This window comes from Nerophis ophidion, linkage group LG13, assembly GCF_033978795.1.
Source record: "Nerophis ophidion isolate RoL-2023_Sa linkage group LG13, RoL_Noph_v1.0, whole genome shotgun sequence".
In the NCBI taxonomy this organism is placed as follows: domain Eukaryota; kingdom Metazoa; phylum Chordata; class Actinopteri; order Syngnathiformes; family Syngnathidae; genus Nerophis; species Nerophis ophidion.
The window spans coordinates 60,645,374-60,667,117 of NC_084623.1; the positions used below are offsets into that span (position 1 = coordinate 60,645,374).

The 21,744-nt window shown below is 43.6% G+C and overlaps 1 protein-coding gene across 6 annotated transcripts in view; it reads left to right on the plus strand.

Annotated features, from left to right (window-relative positions):
* The window catches only part of usp32 (ubiquitin specific peptidase 32), a 113,081-nt gene that overhangs the window by 34,651 nt on the left and 56,686 nt on the right, over positions 1-21,744 (plus strand). For all 6 annotated transcript variants that reach the window (XM_061919335.1, XM_061919333.1, XM_061919332.1 and 3 more), the window contains 7 exons: positions 2,768-2,849; positions 2,970-3,052; positions 5,552-5,686; positions 10,610-10,730; positions 13,462-13,616; positions 17,499-17,580; positions 18,767-18,841. In XM_061919335.1, coding sequence (XP_061775319.1) covers positions 2,768-2,849; positions 2,970-3,052; positions 5,552-5,686; positions 10,610-10,730; positions 13,462-13,616; positions 17,499-17,580; positions 18,767-18,841 — 733 coding nt within the window. The remainder of the gene's footprint in view (positions 1-2,767; positions 2,850-2,969; positions 3,053-5,551; positions 5,687-10,609; positions 10,731-13,461; positions 13,617-17,498; positions 17,581-18,766; positions 18,842-21,744) is intronic.

Sequence of the window (21,744 nt, forward strand, 5' to 3'; positions counted from 1 at the left end):
CACTACACTCATTATGTACGTCTCATTTGCATATGTGCACTACACTCATTATGTGCGTCTCATTTGCATAGGTGCACTACACTCATGATGTGCGTCTCATTTGCATATGTGCTCTACACTCATTATGTGCGTCTCATTTGCATATGTGCTCTACACTCATTATGTGCGTCTCATTTGCATAGGTGCACTACACTCATGATGTGCGTCTCATTTGCATATGTGCTCTACATTCATTATGTGCGTCTCATTTGCATATGTGCACTACACTCATTATGTACGTCTCATTTGCATATGTGCTCTACACTCATTATGTGCGTCTCATTTGCATATGTGCTCTACACTCATTATGTGCGTCTCATTTGCATAGGTGCACTACACTCATGATGTGCGTCTCATTTGCATATGTGCTCTACATTCATTATGTGCGTCTCATTTGCATATGTGCACTACACTCATGATGTGCGTCTCATTTGCATATGTGCTCTACACTCATTATGTGCGTCTCATTTGCATATGTGCACTACACTCATGATGTGCGTCTCATTTGCATATGTGCACTACACTCGTTATGTACTTCTCATTTGCATATGTGCACGACACTCGTTATGTACGTCTCATTTGCATATGTGCACCTGCTCCAATCAAATACAGAAGTAGGAACACATGTTTGTTGACAGAAGTAGGAACACATGTTTGTTGACAGAAGTAGGAACACATATTTGTTGACAGAAGTAGGAACACATGTTTGTTGACAGAAGTAGGAACACATGTTTGTTGACAGAAGTAGGATCACATGTTTGTTGACAGAAGTAGGAACACATGTTTGTTGACAGAAGTAGGAACACATGTTTGTTGACAGAAGTAGGAACACATGTTTGTTGACAGAAGTAGGAACACATGTTTGTTGACAGAAGTAGGAACACATGTTTGTTGACAGAAGTAGGAACACATGTTTGTTGACAGAAGTAGGAACACATGTTTGTTGACAGAAGTAGGAACACATATTTGTTGACAGAAGTAGGAACACATGTTTGTTGACAGAAGTAGGAACACATGTTTGTTGACAGAAGTAGGAACACATGTTTGTTGACAGAAGTAGGAACACATGTTTGTTGACAGAAGTAGGAACACATGTTTGTTGACAGAAGTAGGAACACATGTTTGTTGACAGAAGTAGGAACACATGTTTGTTGACAGAAGTAGGAACACATGTTTGTTGACAAAAGTAGGAACACATGTTTGTTGACAGAAGTAGGAACACATGTTTGTTGACAGAAGTAGGAACACATGTTTGTTGACAGAAGTAGGAACACATGTTTGTTGACAAAAGTAGGAACACATGTTTGTTGACAGAAGTAGGAACACATGTTTGTTGACAGAAGTAGGAACACATGTTTGTTGACAGAAGTAGGATCACATGTTTGTTGACAGAAGTAGGAACACATGTTTGTTGACAGAAGTAGGAACACATGTTTGTTGACAGAAGTAGGAACACATGTTTGTTGACAGAAGTAGGAACACATGTTTGTTGACAGAAGTAGGAACACATGTTTGTTGACAGAAGTAGGAACACGTTTGTTGACAGAAGTAGGAACACATGTTTGTTGACAGAAGTAGGATCACATGTCTTTGGAGGTGGGAGGGGCCTATCCCCAGGTGCATGTCTTTGGAGGTGGGAGGGGCCTATCCCCAGGTGCATGTCTTTGGAGGTGGGAGGGGCCTATCCCCAGGTGCATGTCTTTGGAGGTGGGAGGGGCCTATCCCCAGGTGCATGTCTTTGGAGGTGGGAGGGTCCTATCCCCAGGTGCATGTCTTTGGAGGTGGGAGGTGGGAGGGGCCTATCCCCAGGTGCATGTCTTTGGAGGTGGGAGGGGCCTATCCCCAGGTGCATGTCTTTGGAGGTGAGAGGAAGCCTGAGTAGAACCCAGACAGTCACAGATAGAACATGCAGAGTCCACACAGAAAGGTCCCTAGTCCAGGATTGAACTCAGGACCTTCATATTGTGACATAAAACAACAAAAAGATGTTTATGTTCATGTCTCTCATAATGATTGTTAGTTTTAGGCAACATTCCAAAAAAAAGTGCAGTCAACATTAACGTTAACCAAGGCACAGAATAGTGTATTGCTGTTTTATTTGTTTTATAGCACACTGCAATACTTTTTCCGTGTATTATTAGTACTAATAGTCATACTTAATATTAATTCGAGTCCACACGTGTGTTTTACACTTGGAAAGTCTGAAACATTCCTTGAAGTTCCAACAACATTTGTCAAGTGTTGAGAGCCATCTTCTTGTTGGTACATGAGAGACTGTCAACATCTCTTCTTAGTTGTCCTATGTTACATCAATATTTAAATACCTGTCAACTTGGAAGTAAGTGCTTATATACTTCCTTACCCAGAAGGCTTAGCGCTGGAGGCAGGAACAGGAAGTAGGTGTGGTTAATATTGTTCCACCTGGTTGTTCCTGCTTGGTCGACACAAGAAACTAACACAAGTTTTGGTTGGAGCGTTCAGAGTGAGAAAGACGCTGATTGGCCAAGAAGTTGAATTTGCTGGAATTTCTGGGATTGGGACTTGGTGAGTTCCTGGAGGGAGTGAAATAGAACCACGGTCACACAAACAAACACACCTGACCACAAGGAGTGTGGAAGTGTGAGATAGTCGAGTCTTCTTCAAATACTACGACTGCTCCACTACTTCCTAGTCGTGTTTGACAAGTCTTCCTGCAATCCAGGCCTAACTGGCTCTACTTCCTCCCCAGGAGCCAAAGAGCCTCGGCGTGGAGCAAGGATCCATCCTGACCTCTGCTGCAGACCTTGGTTGGTCAGAGGCCACACACATTGGTCAGTCTTACTCTCTGGACTGCTGTTGACATCTTGCTTAGTCTGCGGTCTATCAATGTAGCGACGATGGTCGGCCACACCTTGGTAAGTCTCACTAAAAGACCACCTTCTTCCCCTCAGCCAACGCTCACATGTCCCAGCAGGCGGCACAAAGACCAGCAGCCATTGACAACCAAGGTCTGGTTGCAAGTGAGCCTGCTAAGGTACGTGCTATTACTACACTCTTCTTCAATGTAGTCATGGTGGAAGAATTAGCAACATGCTAACCAGGGCCTTCTCTGCTGGCCTAACATCATCATCATAATTAAAGTCTTTTTTAATTGACTTTCCCTAAATTTCTACAAGTATTCATATTCTCTTCATCAGCTTAGAGTTTGTATCCAATCAGAATTCATTTAGCTTATGTTGCCATGCCTTCAGAATCTACAATTTGTGTGCAACCACATACAGTTGATAGATCATTGCCATAGATCAGCAGTTGTTGTCAGTAAGGCCTCCTAGCTGGTCTCACCTTCAACCTGACATTGGATACTCACTGCTTTGACATCAGCAGACTGTTAGCCCATTCATTTGAGAACACATACAGTTGATAGACAGTTGCCATAGCCAATCAGATCACAAATTGTTGACAGTAGCCTATCTGGGTAGCCTGATGTTAAGGAGACTGTGATTGGATACTCACTTATCCAATCACAGGTTGCAACTTACTGAAGCAGGAAGTGTTGCAGCGTCACTTTTTGATCCACAAAGGAGGAGAAGAAAAGGTTGATAAGGTGGCAGATATATATTTGCAAGAAGGATATATAAAGAGAAAGTACATCATGTGAGAGCATGTCGGCCATGAAATGGGGAAATGCTCGCCACTTCCTCACCAATCAAGCACCTAGGAGCGCGACCACTGGCTTTTAGGCCGTCCAAAGCCTTCTACTAATTGTGGCTTCAAATATATTATTTCTCAATTTTTTCACGTTTAACATGTTTTTTACAATTTAAATTTTCACAGTACCACATAAGATATCTTTTAATTGCTGATGCGGGTTTATTGATTTTTAAATGTTCCAGGAAATAACCTCTTTTGTACACTGTTGATGTGTTTCAATACTCAGTAAACGTGTTTGTGTATAGTGTTTCTCCAGCAATGGTCATGTGGGGACATCAATGATGCTCTTTGGAGAGGTCAGCACTGAGGGCCCAGCTGGGAAACACACCGATGCTAACAACATGCTAACAACATGCTAACAAGATGCTAACAACATGCTAACAAGATGCTAACAAGATGCTAACAAGATGCTAACAAGATGCTAACAACATGCTAACAAGATGCTAACAACATGCTAACAAGATGCTAACAAGATGCTAACAAGATGCTAACAAGATGCTAACAACATGCTAACAAGATGCTAACAAGATGCTACATGTCAGGGCAGAGCTTCATCCTGCATCTTTAGGAAGATGTGGCACTTGATCTGGACCTCAACAACAACAATACTGAATCAGTCCACTGGTCCACTTCACATGTGGATCAGGCCAGCGTGCTGATGAAATGCAATCTGAAAATAATCCAGGAGTCAAAACCGCGTCTTTTCATCCCAGTTGCCATGGCGAGGCATTCTTGTGGGCCAGCAAAATAATCCTCCAAATAAATCAGGAAAAGAGCGAATGCAAGTGAGTGAGGTAGAAGAAACGGCTCTCGGACAAACGCTGGCCCCAGGAGAGGAAAAGAGAATCAAACCCACACAATACAGTACAGTACTCTTAGCAGTACTGCAGTACACTTGGCCCTCCTTCATCTCTCTGATGAAAACACACACAGTACAGTACAGTACAGTACAGTACTCTTATGAAGTACACTTGTCCCTCCTTCATCTCTCTGATGAAAACACACACAGTACAGTACAGTACAGTGCTCTTATGAAGTACACTTCTCCCTCCTTCATCTCTCTGATGAAAACACACACAGTACAGTACAGTACTCTTATGAAGAACACTTGTCCCTCCTTCATCTCTCTGATGAAAACACACACAGTACAGTACAGTACAGTACAGTACTCTTATGAAGTACACTTGTCCCTCCTTCATCTCTCTGATGAAAAGATTCCTTCAAAGTAAGAATCATTCTTTCTAAACAGTTTGTTTTCCACATCAAAACTCTTTACAAGCTTCTAAATGCATCATCAGAATCAGAATCAGACATACTTTATTAATCCCCGAGAAGAAATTAAAATTTTCAGCACAATCCCATTCAAGCTCAGACAAACATTACAGGGAGACAGAACAGGATGATCATGAGCGCCATCTGGACATAAGACTGGACACTGCGCTCGGATTGCTTCAATCTCCTTTAGTGCTCGATAGTAGTCTGACTTTTCTAGAGTTAGCCATTTTCATGCATGGAAATGCTTCATTTGGGAGACAAAAAGTGCTGGTAGAAATATAAAATAGTCCAAGAAACGTGTGTCAAAAGTGTAATCATTTCCAGCATTTATCTTCTCAAACATGTTGACTGTGGACCATCGCTAGAAAGCCTGAGGGCTGCTCCTTCATCACCTGACTCTGGCAGCCAATAGGAGTTGAGGACTTTACTCCGTGTTGATGATGCTGAAATCCCATCTCATTATTTGATCATTATGCATGCAAATGAGCTGTGTCAAGCCCCACCCCTAACAGGAAGTAGTGTGTAAAAGTATGAAGTGACCTTGCAGGCGCCAACGTTGACCTTGGAGGGCGGGCGGCTGAAGCGCTGCTTGAAGAAGGATGAAGACTTCACCATGGTGCCAGAACCCGTGTGGCGGGCACTTTACCACTGGTATGGTGCCAACCTCAGTCTGCCACGACCAGTAAGTCACTCTGATCACACCCTTACACTTTACCACTGGTATGGTGCCAACCTCAGTCTGCCACCACCAGTAAGTCACTCTGATCACACCCTTACACTTTACCACTGGTATGGTGCCAACCTCAGTCTGCCACCACCAGTAAGTCACTCTGATCACACCCTTACACTTTACCACTGGTATGGTGCCAACCTCAGTCTGCCACCACCAGTAAGTCACTCTGATCACACCCTTACACTTTACCACTGGTATGGTGCCAACCTCAGTCTGCCACCACCAGTAAGTCACTCTGATCACACCCTTACACTTTACCACTGGTATGGTGCCAACCTCAGTCTGCCACCACCAGTAAGTCACTCTGATCACACCCTTACACTTTACCACTGGTATGGTGCCAACCTCAGTCTGCCACCACCAGTAAGTCACTCTGATCACACCCTTACACTTTACCACTGGTATGGTGCCAACCTCAGTCTGCCACCACCAGTAAGTCACTCTGATCACACCCTTACACTTTACCACTGGTATGGTGCCAACCTCAGTCTGCCACCACCAGTAAGTCACTCTGATCACACCCTTACACTTTACCACTGGTATGGTGCCAACCTCAGTCTGCCACCACCAGTAAGTCACTCTGATCACACCCTTACACTTTACCACTGGTATGGTGCCAACCTCAGTCTGCCACCACCAGTAAGTCACTCTGATCACACCCTTACACTTTACCACTGGTATGGTGCCAACCTCAGTCTGCCACCACCAGTAAGTCACTCTGATCACACCCTTACACTTTACCACTGGTATGGTGCCAACCTCAGTCTGCCACCACCAGTAAGTCACTCTGATCACACCCTTACACTTTACCACTGGTATGGTGCCAACCTCAGTCTGCCACCACCAGTAAGTCACTCTGATCACACCCTTACACTTTACCACTGGTATGGTGCCAACCTCAGTCTGCCACCACCAGTAAGTCACTCTGATCACACCCTTACACTTTACCACTGGTATGGTGCCAACCTCAGTCTGCCACCACCAGTAAGTCACTCTGATCACACCCTTACACTTTACCACTGGTATGGTGCCAACCTCAGTCTGCCACCACCAGTAAGTCACTCTGATCACACCCTTACACTTTACCACTGGTATGGTGCCAACCTCAGTCTGCCACCACCAGTAAGTCACTCTGATCACACCCTTACACTTTACCACTGGTATGGTGCCAACCTCAGTCTGCCACGACCAGTAAGTCACTCTGATCACACCCTTACACTTTACCACTGGTATGGTGCCAACCTCAGTCTGCCACCACCAGTAAGTCACTCTGATCACACCCTTACACTTTACCACTGGTATGGTGCCAACCTCAGTCTGCCACCACCAGTAAGTCACTCTGATCACACCCTTACACTTTACCACTGGTATGGTGCCAACCTCAGTCTGCCACGACCAGTAAGTCACTCTGATCACACCCTTACACTTTACCACTGGTATGGTGCCAACCTCAGTCTGCCACCACCAGTAAGTCATCCCTTACACTCAACAGCGACATGAAGTCACACCTCACTTTAAAAACTACTCAAATGCAGAACACTTGGCACACAAGAACACGCCCAGAACACAAATTCAAGACCTGTGTGTCTTACCAATCATGGTGGTATCACCTTTCTCCATGTTGGTGATGTATACCTCCATGTTGGTGATGTATACCTCCATGTTGGTGATTTATACTCCATGTTGGTGGTTTATACTCCATGTTGGTGGTTTATACTCCATGTTGGTGGTTTATACTCCATGTTGGTGGTTTATACTCCATGTTGGTGATGTATACATCCCATGTTGGTGATTTATACTCCATGTTGGTGGTTTATACTCCATGTTGGTGGTTTATACTCCATGTTGGTGGTTTATACTCCATGTTGGTGGTTTATACTCCATGTTGGTGATGTATACCTCCCATGTTGGTGGTTTATACTGAATGTTGGTGATTTATACTCCATGTTGGTGGTTTATACTCCATGTTGGTGGTTTATACTCCATGTTGGTGGTTTATACTCCATGTTGGTGGTTTATACTCCATGTTGGTGGTTTATACTCCATGTTGGTGATTTATACTCCATGTTGGTGATTTATACTCCATGTTGGTGGTTTATACTCCATGTTGGTGATTTATACTCCATGTTGATGGTTTATAGTCCATGTTGGTGATGTATACATCCCATGTTGGTGATTTATACTCCATGTTGGTGATGTATACATCCCATGTTGATGGTTTATACTCCATGTTGGTGATGTATACATCCCATGTTGGTGATTTATACTCCATGTTGGTGATTTATACTCCATGTTGATGGTTTATAGTCCATGTTGGTGATGTATACCTCCCATGTTGGTGGTTTATACTCCATGTTGGTGATGTATACATCCCATGTTGGTGATGTATACCTCCATGTTGGTGGTTTATACTCCATGTTGGTGATTTATACTCCATGTTGGTGATTTATACTCCATGTTGGTGGTTTATACTCCATGTTGGTGATTTATACTCCATGTTGATGGTTTATAGTCCATGTTGGTGATGTATACATCCCATGTTGGTGATGTATACCTCCCATGTTGGTGATTTATACTCCATGTTGGTGATTTATACTCCATGTTGATGGTTTATAGTCCATGTTGGTGATGTATACCTCCCATGTTGGTGGTTTATACTCCATGTTGGTGATTTATACTCCATGTTGATGGTTTATACTCCATGTTGGTGATGTATACATCCCATGTTGGTGATGTATACCTCCCATGTTGGTGATTTATACTCCATGTTGGTGATTTATACTCCATGTTGATGGTTTATAGTCCATGTTGGTGATGTATACCTCCCATGTTGGTGGTTTATACTCCATGTTGGTGATTTATACTCCATGTTGATGGTTTATACTCCATGTTGGTGATGTATACATCCCATGTTGGTGATTTATACTCCATGTTGGTGATGTATACATCCCATGTTGGTGATGTATACATCCCATGTTGGTGATTTATACTCCATGTTGATGGTTTATAGTCCATGTTGGTGATGTATACCTCCCATGTTGGTGGTTTATACTCCATGTTGGTGATGTATACATCCCATGTTGGTGATGTATACCTCCATGTTGGTGATTTATACTCCATGTTGGTGGTTTATACTCCATGTTGGTGATTTATACTCCATGTTGGTGATTTATACTCCACGTTGGTGATTTATACTCCATGTGGGTGGTTTATACTCCATGTTGGTGGTTTATACTCCATGTTGGTGGTTTATACTCCATGTTGGTGGTTTATACTCCATGTTGGTGGTTTATACTCCATGTTGTTGGTTTATACTCCATGTGGGTGGTTTATACTCCATGTTGGTGGTTTATACTCCATGTTGGTGGTTTATACTCCATGTTGGTGGTTTATACTCCATGTTGGTGGTTTATACTCCATGTTGGTGGTTTATACTCCATGTTGGTGATTTATACTCCATGTTGGTGATTTATACTCCATGTTGGTGGTTTATACTCCATGTTGGTGATTTATACTCCATGTTGATGGTTTATAGTCCATGTTGGTGATGTATACATCCCATGTTGGTGATGTATACCTCCCATGTTGGTGATTTATACTCCATGTTGGTGATTTATACTCCATGTTGATGGTTTATAGTCCATGTTGGTGATGTATACCTCCCATGTTGGTGGTTTATACTCCATGTTGGTGATTTATACTCCATGTTGATGGTTTATACTCCATGTTGGTGATGTATACATCCCATGTTGGTGATTTATACTCCATGTTGATGGTTTATAGTCCATGTTGGTGATGTATACCTCCCATGTTGGTGGTTTATACTCCATGTTGGTGATGTATACATCCCATGTTGGTGATGTATACCTCCATGTTGGTGGTTTATACTCCATGTTGGTGGTTTATACTCCATGTTGGTGGTTTATACTCCACGTTGGTGATTTATACTCCATGTGGGTGGTTTATACTCCATGTTGGTGGTTTATACTCCATGTTGGTGGTTTATACTCCATGTTGGTGGTTTATACTCCATGTTGGTGGTTTATACTCCATGTTGGTGGTTTATACTCCACGTCTGTGGTTTATACTCCATGTTGGTGATGTATACCTCCCATGTTGGTGGTTTATACTCCATGTCTGTGGTTTATACTCCATGTTGGTGATGTATACCTCCCATGTTGGTGGTTTATACTCCATGTTGGTGATGTATACCTCCCATGTTGGTGATGTATACCTCCCATGTTGGTGGTTTATACTCCATGTTGGTGATGTATACATCCCATGTTGGTGATGTATACCTCCCATGTTGGTGGTTTATACTCCATGTCTGTGGTTTATACTCCATGTTGGTGATGTATACATCCCATGTTGGTGATGTATACCTCCCATGTTGGTGGTTTATACTCCATGTCTGTGGTTTATACTCCATGTTGGTGATGTATACCTCCCATGTTGGTGGTTTATACTCCATGTCTGTGGTTTATACTCCATGTTGGTGATGTATACCTCCCATGTTGGTGGTTTATACTCCATGTTGGTGATTTATACTCCATGTTGGTGATGTATATATCCCATGTTGGTGATGTATACCTCCATGTTGGTGATTTATACTCCATGTCTGTGCTTTATACTCCATGTCTGTGGTTTATACTCCATGTTGCTGATGTATATATCCCATGTTGGTGATTTATACCTCTGTGCAATGCGACATGAGCTTTGTATTTTGCAGAAAGCAGGCTTTCTTACCTCCGCCAAAGAGGTTTTGGTCTGGCCAGGTTCTGTTTGTTGGCAACATACCTCAAAGAGTTATGGCCTGAGTTGGATGCCATTTTTCAGGAAATGATTTGAACTCTCAACCTTCCATTCTTGCAGGTCATCATGGACAGCAAGACAGGCCAGGCAGAACTGGAGCTGTTCCCTTGCTACCTCCTCTTCCTCCGCCACCAGACCGCCACACGCTCCTCCTCTCAGACCAACATCTGGCTCAGTATGGGTTAGTTAAGTTAAGATCACTTTCATCATGTACATGTTTCATCCTCTCAGACTAATATCTGCTTCAGTAAGGGTAAGTTATGGTCAGTTCTCATTTCATCCTGTACATGCACCCTCAAGAACCCTGCCGAGAGTATAGACCTGGTCCACAGTTCCACGACTAGGACCAAAACCACACTGCTCCTTCTGAATCCAGTACACCTGACTAGACCTTACCAGGAAGGCTGAGGAGTGTGATCCTCAATAGTTGGAACACACCCTCCGGTTCCCCTTCTTAAATAGAGGTACCACCATCCCGGTCTGCCAAACCAGGGGCACCGCCCCCGATGTCAGGGCAATGTAGCAGAGTCTAGTCAACAAAGATCTGCCATCGAAGAGGTTTTTAACTAGTTTGCCAGCCTCTGCCACAGAAATAGTAGAGTCCACCACAGATTCCCCAGGCACTGCTTCCTCACAGGAAGATGTGTAGGCTAGGACCTGTCTGTCTTGGAAAAACCTACCAGGGCTTAAAAGTCCCCGGACTACATCTGTCCTAGGACCTGTCTGTCTTGGGAAACCTACCAGGGCATAGAAGTCCCCGGACTACATAGGTCCTAGGACCTGTCTGTCTTGGGAAACCTACCAGGGCTTAAAAGTCCCTGGACTACATCTGTCCTAGGACCTGTCTGTCTTGGGAAACCTACCAGGGCATAGAAGTCCCCGGACTACATAGGTCCCAGGACCTGTCTGTGTTGGGAAACCTACCAGGGCTTAAAAGTCCCTGGACTACATAGGTCCTAGGACCTGTCTGTCTTGGGAAACCTACCAGGGCTTAAAAGTCCCTGGACTACATCTGTCCTAGGACCTGTCTGTCTTGGGAAACCTACCAGGGCATAGAAGTCCCTGGAGGACATAGGTCCTAGGACTATTGGGACACTAAACTCTTCTTCCAGATTATTATAATATTAATATTACTACATTATACCTTTAATTATACTACATTACACCTTATAATTATACTACATTACACCTTATAATTATACTACATTATACTTTATAATTATACTACAATATACTTTATAATTATACTAGATTACACCATATAATTATACTACATTATACTTTATAATTATACTACATTACACCTTATAATTATACTACATGATATGATAAGAACAAATAATATTACTGTAGATATAAGATCAACAAGTAAATATTTGTAATGTTCTCACTTGAAGCGAAGTGCTGTGGGGTTGAGGTCTGGGCTTTGTTCAAGTGTCTCCTCCTCTCCCACCAGGCAACGTGCCATCCCCAAACCTTTGTTCAAGTGTCTCCTCCTCTCCCACCAGGCAACGTGCCATCCCCAAACCTTTGTTCAAGTGTCTCCTCCTCTCCCACCAGGCAACGTGCCATCCCCAAACCTTTGTTCAAGTGTCTCCTCCTCTCCCACCAGGCAACGTGCCATCCCCAAACCTTTGTTCAAGTGTCTCCTCCTCTCCCACCAGGCAACGTGCCATCCCCAAACCTTTGTTCAAGTGTCTCCTCCTCTCCCACCAGGCAACGTGCCATCCCCAAACCTTTGTTCAAGTGTCTCCTCCTCTCCCACCAGGCAACGTGCCATCCCCAAACCTTTGTTCAAGTGTCTCCTCCTCTCCCACCTGGCAACGTGCCATCCCCAAACCTTTGTTCAAGTGTCTCCTCCTCTCCCACCAGGCAACGTGCCATCCCCAAACCTTTGTTCAAGTGTCTCCTCCTCTCCCACCAGGCAACGTGCCATCCCCAAACCTTTGTTCAAGTGTCTCCTCCTCTCCCACCAGGCAACGTGCCATCCCCAAACCTTTGTTCAAGTGTCTCCTCCTCTCCCACCAGGCAACGTGCCATCCCCAAACCTTTGTTCAAGTGTCTCCTCCTCTCCCACCAGGCAACGTGCCATCCCCAAACCTTTGTTCAAGTGTCTCCTCCTCTCCCACCAGGCAACGTGCCATCCCCAAACCTTTGTTCAAGTGTCTCCTCCTCTCCCACCAGGCAACGTGCCATCCCCAAACCTTTGTTCAAGTGTCTCCTCCTCTCCCACCAGGCAACGTGCCATCCCCAAACCTTTGTTCAAGTGTCTCCTCCTCTCCCACCAGGCAACGTGCCATCCCCAAACCTTTGTTCAAGTGTCTCCTCCTCTCCCACCAGGCAACGTGCCATCCCCAAACCTTTGTTCAAGTGTCTCCTCCTCTCCCACCAGGCAACGTGCCATCCCCAAACCTTTGTTCAAGTGTCTCCTCCTCTCCCACCAGGCAACGTGCCATCCCCAAACCTTTGTTCAAGTGTCTCCTCCTCTCCCACCAGGCAACGTGCCATCCCCAAACCTTTGTTCAAGTGTCTCCTCCTCTCCCACCAGGCAACGTGCCATCCCCAAACCTTTGTTCAAGTGTCTCCTCCTCTCCCACCAGGCAACGTGCCATCCCCAAACCTTTGTTCAAGTGTCTCCTCCTCTCCCACCAGGCAACGTGCCATCCCCAAACCTTTGTTCAAGTGTCTCCTCCTCTCCCACCAGGCAACGTGCCATCCCCAAACCTTTGTTCAAGTGTCTCCTCCTCTCCCACCAGGCAACGTGCCATCCCCAAACCTTTGTTCAAGTGTCTCCTCCTCTCCCACCAGGCAACGTGCCATCCCCAAACCTTTGTTCAAGTGTCTCCTCCTCTCCCACCAGGCAACGTGCCATCCCCAAACCTTTGTTCAAGTGTCTCCTCCTCTCCCACCAGGCAACGTGCCATCCCCAAACCTTCCCCTGAAGCGAGTGTTGGTGTACAGCGCCTGCTTCAGCCGCATGGCCACCATCAAGGACATCCACCTGTACCTGTGCCAGAGACTTGGCATCAAGGAGGAAACTGTCCGACTGTGGTTGTTTATCAGCGAGGTGAGTCCATCCATCACCTTTTTACTTTTCTTTTCGACACTTTATTCACCAGCACACCTTTTGCCTCCAATAACGTCGGCATCAAACGCAGCATTTGACACGTGCGGCAGCACTTTTACTCAGACAAAACCTGAGAGCACACTAAGTTCCATCCATCCATCCATCCATCCATCCATCCATCTTCTTCCGCTTATCCAAGGTGGGGTCGCGGGGGCAGCAGCCTAAGCAGGGAAGCCCAGACTTCCCTCTCCCCAGCCACTTGGTCTAGCTCTTCCCGGGGGATCCCGAGGCGTTCCCAGGCCAGCCAGGAGACATAGTCTTCCCAACGTGTCCTGGGTCTTCCCCGTGGCCTCCTACCGGTTGGACGTGCCCTAAACACCTCCCTAGAGAGACGTTCGAGTGGCATCCTGACCAGATGCCTGAACCACCTGATCTGGCTCCTCTCCATGTGGAGGAGCAGCGGCTTTACTTTGAGTTCCTCCCGGATGGCAGAGCTTCTCACCCTATCTCTAAGGGAGAGCCACCTGGCGGAGGAAACTCATTTGTACCCGTGATCTTATCCTTTCGGTCATGACCCAAAGCTCATGACCATAGGTGAGGATGGGAATGTAGATCGACCGGTAAAATGAGAGCTTTGCCTTCCGGCTCAGCTCCTTCTTCACCACAAGGGATCGATACAACGTCCGCATTACTGAAGACGCCGCACCGATCCGCCTGTCCATCTCACCATCTACTCTTCCCCCTCTCGTGAACAAGACTCCTAGGTACTTGAACTCCTCCACTTGGGGCAGGGTCTCCTCCCCAACCCGGAGATGGCACTCCACCCTTTTCCGGGCGAGAACCATGGACTCGGACTTGGAGGTGCTGATTCTCATTCCGGTCGCTTCACACTCGGCTGCGAACCGATCCAGTGAGAGCTGAAGATCCCGGCCAGATGAAGCCATCAGGACCACATCATCTGCAAAAAGCAGAGACCTAATCCCGTGGCCACCAAACCAGATCCCCTCAACACCCTGACTGCGCCTAGAAATTCTGTCCCTGAAAGTTCTTAACAGAATGGGTGACAAAGAGCAGCCTTGGCGGAGTCCAACCCTCACTGGAAACTGGTCTAACTTACTGCCGGCAATGCGGACCAAGCTCTGACACTGATCATACAGGGAGTGGACTATGTTCTGACACTGATCATACAGGGAGTGGACTATGTTCTGACACTGATCATACAGGGAGCGGACTATGTTCTGACACTGATCATACAGGGACTGGACTATGTTCTGACACTGATCATACAGGGAGCGGACTATGTTCTGACACTGATCATACAGGGAGTGGACTATGTTCTGACACTGATCATACAGGGAGCGGACTATGTTCTGACACTGATCATACAGGGACTGGACTATGTTCTGACACTGATCATACAGGGAGCGGACTATGTTCTGACACTGATCATACAGGGAGCGGACTATGTTCTGACACTGATCATACAGGGAGTGGACTATGTTCTGACACTGATCATACAGGGACTGGACTATGTTCTGACACTGATCATACAGGGAGTGGACTATGTTCTGACACTGATCATACAGGGAGCGGACTATGTTCTGACACTGATCATACAGGGACTGGACTATGTTCTGACACTGATCATACAGGGACTGGACTATGTTCTGACACTGATCATACAGGGAGTGGACTATGTTCTGACACTGATCATACAGGGAGAGGACTATGTTCTGACACTGATCATACAGGGAGCGGACTATGTTCTGACACTGATCATACAGGGAGAGGACTATGTTCTGACACTGATCATACAGGGAGGGGACTATGTCCTGACACTGATCATACAGGGAGTGGACTATGTTCTGACACTGATCATACAGGGAGTGGACTATGTTCTGACACTGATCATACAGGGAGTGGACTATGTTCTGACACTGATCATACAGGGAGTGGACTATGTTCTGACACTGATCATACAGGGAGTGGACTATGTCCTGACACTGATCATACAGGGAGTGGACTATGTTCTGACACTGATCATACAGGGAGTGGACTATGTTCTGACACTGATCATACAGGGAGTGGACCGCCACAACCATACCCCATACTCTCTGAGCACTCCCCACAGGACTTCCTGAGGGACACGGTCAAATGCTTTCTCCAAGTCCACAAAGCACATGTAGACTGGTTGGGCAAACTCCATGCACCCTCAAAGACCCTGCTGAGAGTATAGAGCTGGTCCACAGTTCCAGTACCTAAACCACACAGCTCCTCCTGAATCCGAGCTTGGACTATCTGGCATAGCCTCCTCTTTAGTACACCTGACTAGACTTTACTGGGAAGGCTGAGGAGTGTGATCCCATCATAGTTGGAACCCACCCTCCGGTTCTACTTCTTAAAGACAGGAACCACCACCCCGGTCTGCCAATCCAGAGGTACCGCCCCCCCATGTCCAGGCAATGTTGTAGTCTTGTCAACAGCATCCAGATTCTTAAGGAACTCCGGGCAGATCTCATCCACCCCCTGGGTGGCACACAAAGTTGATCTACTAAATTTGTGAGTTGAGGAAATTGTGTCCATTTAGTGATCAGAATAAGGCGTCTCTCTCTTTAAGAATATGCCAAATATATGCTGGTCATCAAAACACCCACAATGTGGGAGGAGCTAATGCAAATATCATTATTTAGTACACGCAGTGTGATTTATCTACACTCATCAGCACTATTTAGTGCTTCATTTAGTACACGCAGTGTGATTAGCAGGTGTGAGAAGGACTTGCAAAGTGACAGTTCCTCACACACCATGGACACGCACACGCACACACACACACACACACACACACACACACGCACACACACACACACACACACACACACCACAATCCTCCCTCCGTCTATGGGTGTGTGTCAAGGTTTTATACAATATTAGACATGTCGTCTTTCAGCAACATCCTTCTATAATGTTGGATGACTAAGGACTTATTAAAACAAATTCAATGGATGCGTTTTGCTTTCAATTCATTGTTTTTAATTGATGTTTGTTTATTTTAAATATATTTATTATTAAAACATTTCTTATATGAAAAAACGTCTAAGTATAAATATTTTCGTGTCTTGAGCAAAGTAAGTGTAGGCTTTTTTAGTTGTCCTTTCAATCTCCTGTTGTTTTTGTTTACTTCTTATTGTTTGTTGATACACTGTTTTAGTATTTCTATTGTTTACTCCTGTCTTCCTGTTGTTATTGTTTGTTGATAAACTGCTGCAGGACTAATGATTGTTTACTTCTATCTTCCTGTTGTTATTGTTTGTTGATACACTGCTGCAGGACTAATGATTGTTTACTTCTATCTTCCTGTTGTTATTGTTTGTTGATACACTGCTGCAGGACTAATGATTGTTTACCGTATTTTTCGGAGTATAAGTGGCTATGGAGTATAAGTCGCTCCTGCCGAAAATGCATAATAAAGAAGGGAAAAAATATTTATAAGTTGCACTGGAGTATAAGTCGCATTTTTGGGGGAAATGTATTTGATCAAATCCAACAGCAAGAATAGACATTTGGAAGGCAATTTAAAATAAATAAACAGGCTGAATAAGCATAAATAAGCAACTGCTATGTTAAGCTAACATATCATGGTAAGAGTCATTCAAATAACTAGAACATATAGAACCAAACTATCTCTCACTCCTAATCCATAAATCCCATCAAATTTTATACGTCTAGTCTCTTACGTGAATGAGATAAATAATATTATTTGATATTTTACGGTACTGTGTTAATAATTCCACCTATAAGTCGCTCCTGAGTATAAGTCGCACCCCCGGCCAAACTAACTGCGACTTCTAGTCTGAAAAAGACGGTACTTCTATCTTCCTGCAGAACTACCTCACTCTCCTGGACGATGAAGATCACACACTTGAAAGTTTGAAGATCCAGGATGAGCAGCAGCTGGTTATTGAAAGTAATGATCAAGTTCAGACATAGTTTGTTATTGTTGACTTAGTTTGTTGTTACTGTTGTATTGTTGGCCTACTTTCTTGTTATTATTGTATTGTTGACTTACAAACATAGTTTGTTAATTTTCAAGTAGTTTGCTGTTATGGCTGTATTGTTGACTTACTTTGTTGTATTGTTGACTTAGTTTGTAGTTTGTGTTGTTATTTTTTGTTACTGTTGTATTGTTGACTTAGTTTGTTGTATTCTTGACTTAGTTTGTTGTTGTTATTTTTTGTTACTGTTGTATTGTTGACTTAGCTTGTTGTATTGTTGACTTAGTTTGTAGTTTGTGTTGTTATTTTTTGTTACTGTTGTATTGTTGACTTAGTTTGTTGTATTCTTGACTTAGTTTGTTGTTGTTGTTGTTATTTTTTGTTACTGTTGTATTGTTGACTTAGCTTGTTGTATTGTTGACTTAGTTTGTAGTTGTTGTTGTAATTTTTTGTTACAGTTGTATTGTTGACTTAGTTTGTTGTTATTGTTGTGATGTTGACTTAGTTTGTAGTTGTTGTTATTGTTGACTTAGTTTTTAGTTACTGTTGTATTGTTGACTTAGTTTGTAGTAATTGTTGTGATGTTGACTTAGTTCGTAGTTGTTGTTATTGTTAACTTAGTTTTTAGTTACTGTTGTATTGTTGACTTAGTTTGTAGTAATTGTTGTAATGTTCACTTACTTTGTGTTATTGTTGACTTGGTTTGTTATGTTGACTTAGTTTGTTGTTACTGTTGCATTGTTGACTTAGTTTGTAGTTGTTGTATCGTTGACTTAGCTTTTAGTTATTGTTGACTTGGTTTGTTATATTGTTGATTTAGTTTGTTTTAACTTTTGGATTGTTGACTTGGTTTGTTATAATGTTGACTTAGTTTGCTGTTACTGTTGCATTGTTGACTTAGTTTGTAGTTGTTGTATCGTTGACTTAGCTTTTAGTTATTGTTGACTTGGTTTGTTATATTGTTGACTTAGTTTGTTTTTACTTTTGAATTGTTGACTTGGTTTGTTGTTCCTGTTTTATTGTTGACTTAGTTTGTTGTTTTTGTTGTATTGCTGACTTAGACTTGGTTTGTTGTTACTGTTAACTTAGTTTGCTGTTACTGGTGTGTTGTTGACATGACATTGTTGTTATTGTTGACATAGTTTGTTGTGCTGTCAGTCAGGAACAAAGACATGAGCTGGCCTGAAGAAATGTCCTTCATTACCAACAGCAGCAAGATGGAAAGACATAAAGGTAAGAAAGATTCCAAGTCACTACATATTGTCTGACTGTTGATGAGGTACAGCCAGTCTGCAGATGATCAGAAGGTGGTGCAGACAGTGAACATATCCTGAGGAGAAAGGTGGTGCAAACAGTGAACATATCCTGAGGAGAAAGGTGGTGCAAACAGTGAACATATCCTGAGGAGAAAGGTGGTGCAAACAGTGAACATATCCTGAGGAGAAAGGTGGTGCAAACAGTGAACATATCCTGAGGAGAAAGGTGGTGCAAACAGTGAACATATCCTGAGGAGAAAGGTGGTGCAAACAGTGAACATATCCTGAGGAGAAAGGTGGTGCAAACAGTGAACATATCCTGAGGAGAAAGGTGGTGCAAACAGTGAACATATCCTGAGGAGAAAGGTGGTGCAGACAGTGAACATATCCTGAGGAGAAAGGTGGTGCAGACAGTGAACATATCCTGAGGAGAAAGGTGGTGCAAACAGTGAACATATCCTGAGGAGAAAGGTGGTGCAAACAGTGAACATATCCTGAGGAGAAAGGTGGTGCAAACAGTGAACATATCCTGAGGAGAAAGGTGGTGCAAACAGTGAACATATCCTGAGGAGAAAGGTGGTGCAAACAGTGAACATATCCTGAGGAGAAAGGTGGTGCAAACAGTGAACATATCCTGAGGAGAAAGGTGGTGCAAACACTGAACATATCCTGAGGAGAAAGGTGGTGCAAACAGTGAACATATCCTGAGGAGAAAGGTGGTGCAAACAGTGAACATATCCTGAGGAGAAAGGTGGTGCAAACAGTGAACATATCCTGAGGAGAAAGGTGGTGCAAACAGTGAACATATCCTGAGGAGAAAGGTGGTGCAAACAGTGAACATATCCTGAGGAGAAAGGTGGTGCAAACAGTGAACATATCCTGAGGAGAAAGGTGGTGCAAACAGTGAACATATCCTGAGGAGAAAGGTGGTGCAAACAGTGAACATATCCTGAGGAGAAAGGTGGTGCAAACAGTGAACATATCCTGAGGAGAAAGGTGGTGCAGACAGTGAACATATCCTGAGGAGAAAGGTGGTGCAGACAGTGAACGTATCCTGAGGAGAAAGGTGGTGCAAACAGTGAACATATCCTGAGGAGAAAGGTGGTGCAAACAGTGAACGTATCCTGAGGAGAAAGGTGGTGCAAACAGTGAACATATCCTGAGGAGAAAGGTGGTGCAAACAGTGAACATATCCTGAGGAGAAAGGTGGTGCAAACAGTGAACGTATCCTGAGGAGAAAGGTGGTGCAAACAGTGAACATATCCTGAGGAGAAAGGTGGTGCAAACAGTGAACATATCCTGAGGAGAAAGGTGGTGCAAACAGTGAACATATCCTGAGGAGAAAGGTGGTGCAAACAGTGAACGTATCCTGAGGAGAAAGGTGGTGCAAACAGTGAACATATCCTGAGGAGAAAGGTGGTGCAAACAGTGAACATATCCTGAGGAGAAAGGTGGTGCAAACAGTGAACATATCCTGAGGAGAAAGGTGGTGCAAACAGTGAACGTATCCTGAGGAGAAAGGTGGTGCAAACAGTGAACATATCCTGAGGAGAAAGGTGGTGCAAACAGTGAACGTATCCTGAGGAGAAAGGTGGTGCAAACAGTGAACATATCCTGAGGAGAAAGGTGGTGCAAACAGTGAACATATCCTGAGGAGAAAGGTGGTGCAAACAGTGAACATATCCTGAGGAGAAAGGTGGTGCAGACAGTGAACATATCCTGATGAGAAAGGATGTATTCAATGTTTCTGGCCAATGCAAACCTCCTGAAGGCTGTGCATGCATGTTGTTGTAGCATCCATTTAAGCAAATGTTGTATTTGTGTGTGTGTGTGTGTACTGTACTGTACTGTACTGTACTGTACTGTACTGTACTGTACTCCCACTACTCTCACTCTCTTATCATGCAGCAGAAGTGGCTCTTCTTAACTTTATGTCCCACTCACTATTGTATCCTGCACATGTTGTTACACGTGAACATCCTTTCTTCTTAACTTTCTGGGTTGCCACTAAAATGTTCCTGGGACTTGAAGTTTATTGTGTGACAACTTTGTAGTGTCCTCATTCACAAATGAATGTGTGTGTTATTGTAACTTTGACAGATGAGTGTGTGTGTTATTGTAACATTGACAGATGAATGTGTGTGTTATTGTAACATTGACAGATGAATGTGTGTGTTATTGTAACATTGACAGATGAATGTGTGTGTTATTGTAACATTGACAGATGAATGTGTGTGTTCTTGTAACATTGACAGATGAATGTGTGTGTTATTGTAACATTGACAGATGAATGTGTGTGTTATTGTAACATTGACAGATGAATGTGTGTGTTATTGTAACATTGACAGATGAATGTGTGTGTTATTGTAACATTGACAGATGAATATGTGTGTTATTGTAACATTGACAGATGAATGTGTGTGTTATTGTAACATTGACAGATGAATGTGTGTGTTATTGTAACATTGACAGATGAATGTGTGTGTTATTGTAACATTGACAGATGAATGTGTGTGTTATTGTAACATTGACAGATGAATGTGTGTGTTATTGTAACATTGACAGATGAATATGTGTGTTATTGTAACATTGACAGATGAATGTGTGTGTTATTGTAACATTGACAGATGAATGTGTGTGTTATTGTAACATTGACAGATGAATATGTGTGTTATTGTAACATTGACAGATGAATGTGTGTGTTATTGTAACATTGACAGATGAATGTGTGTGTTATTGTAACATTGACAGATGAATGTGTGTGTTATTGTAACATTGACAGATGAATGTGTGTGTTATTGTAACATTGACAGATGAATGTGTGTGTTATTGTAACATTGACAGATGAATGTGTGTGTTCTTGTAACATTGACAGATGAA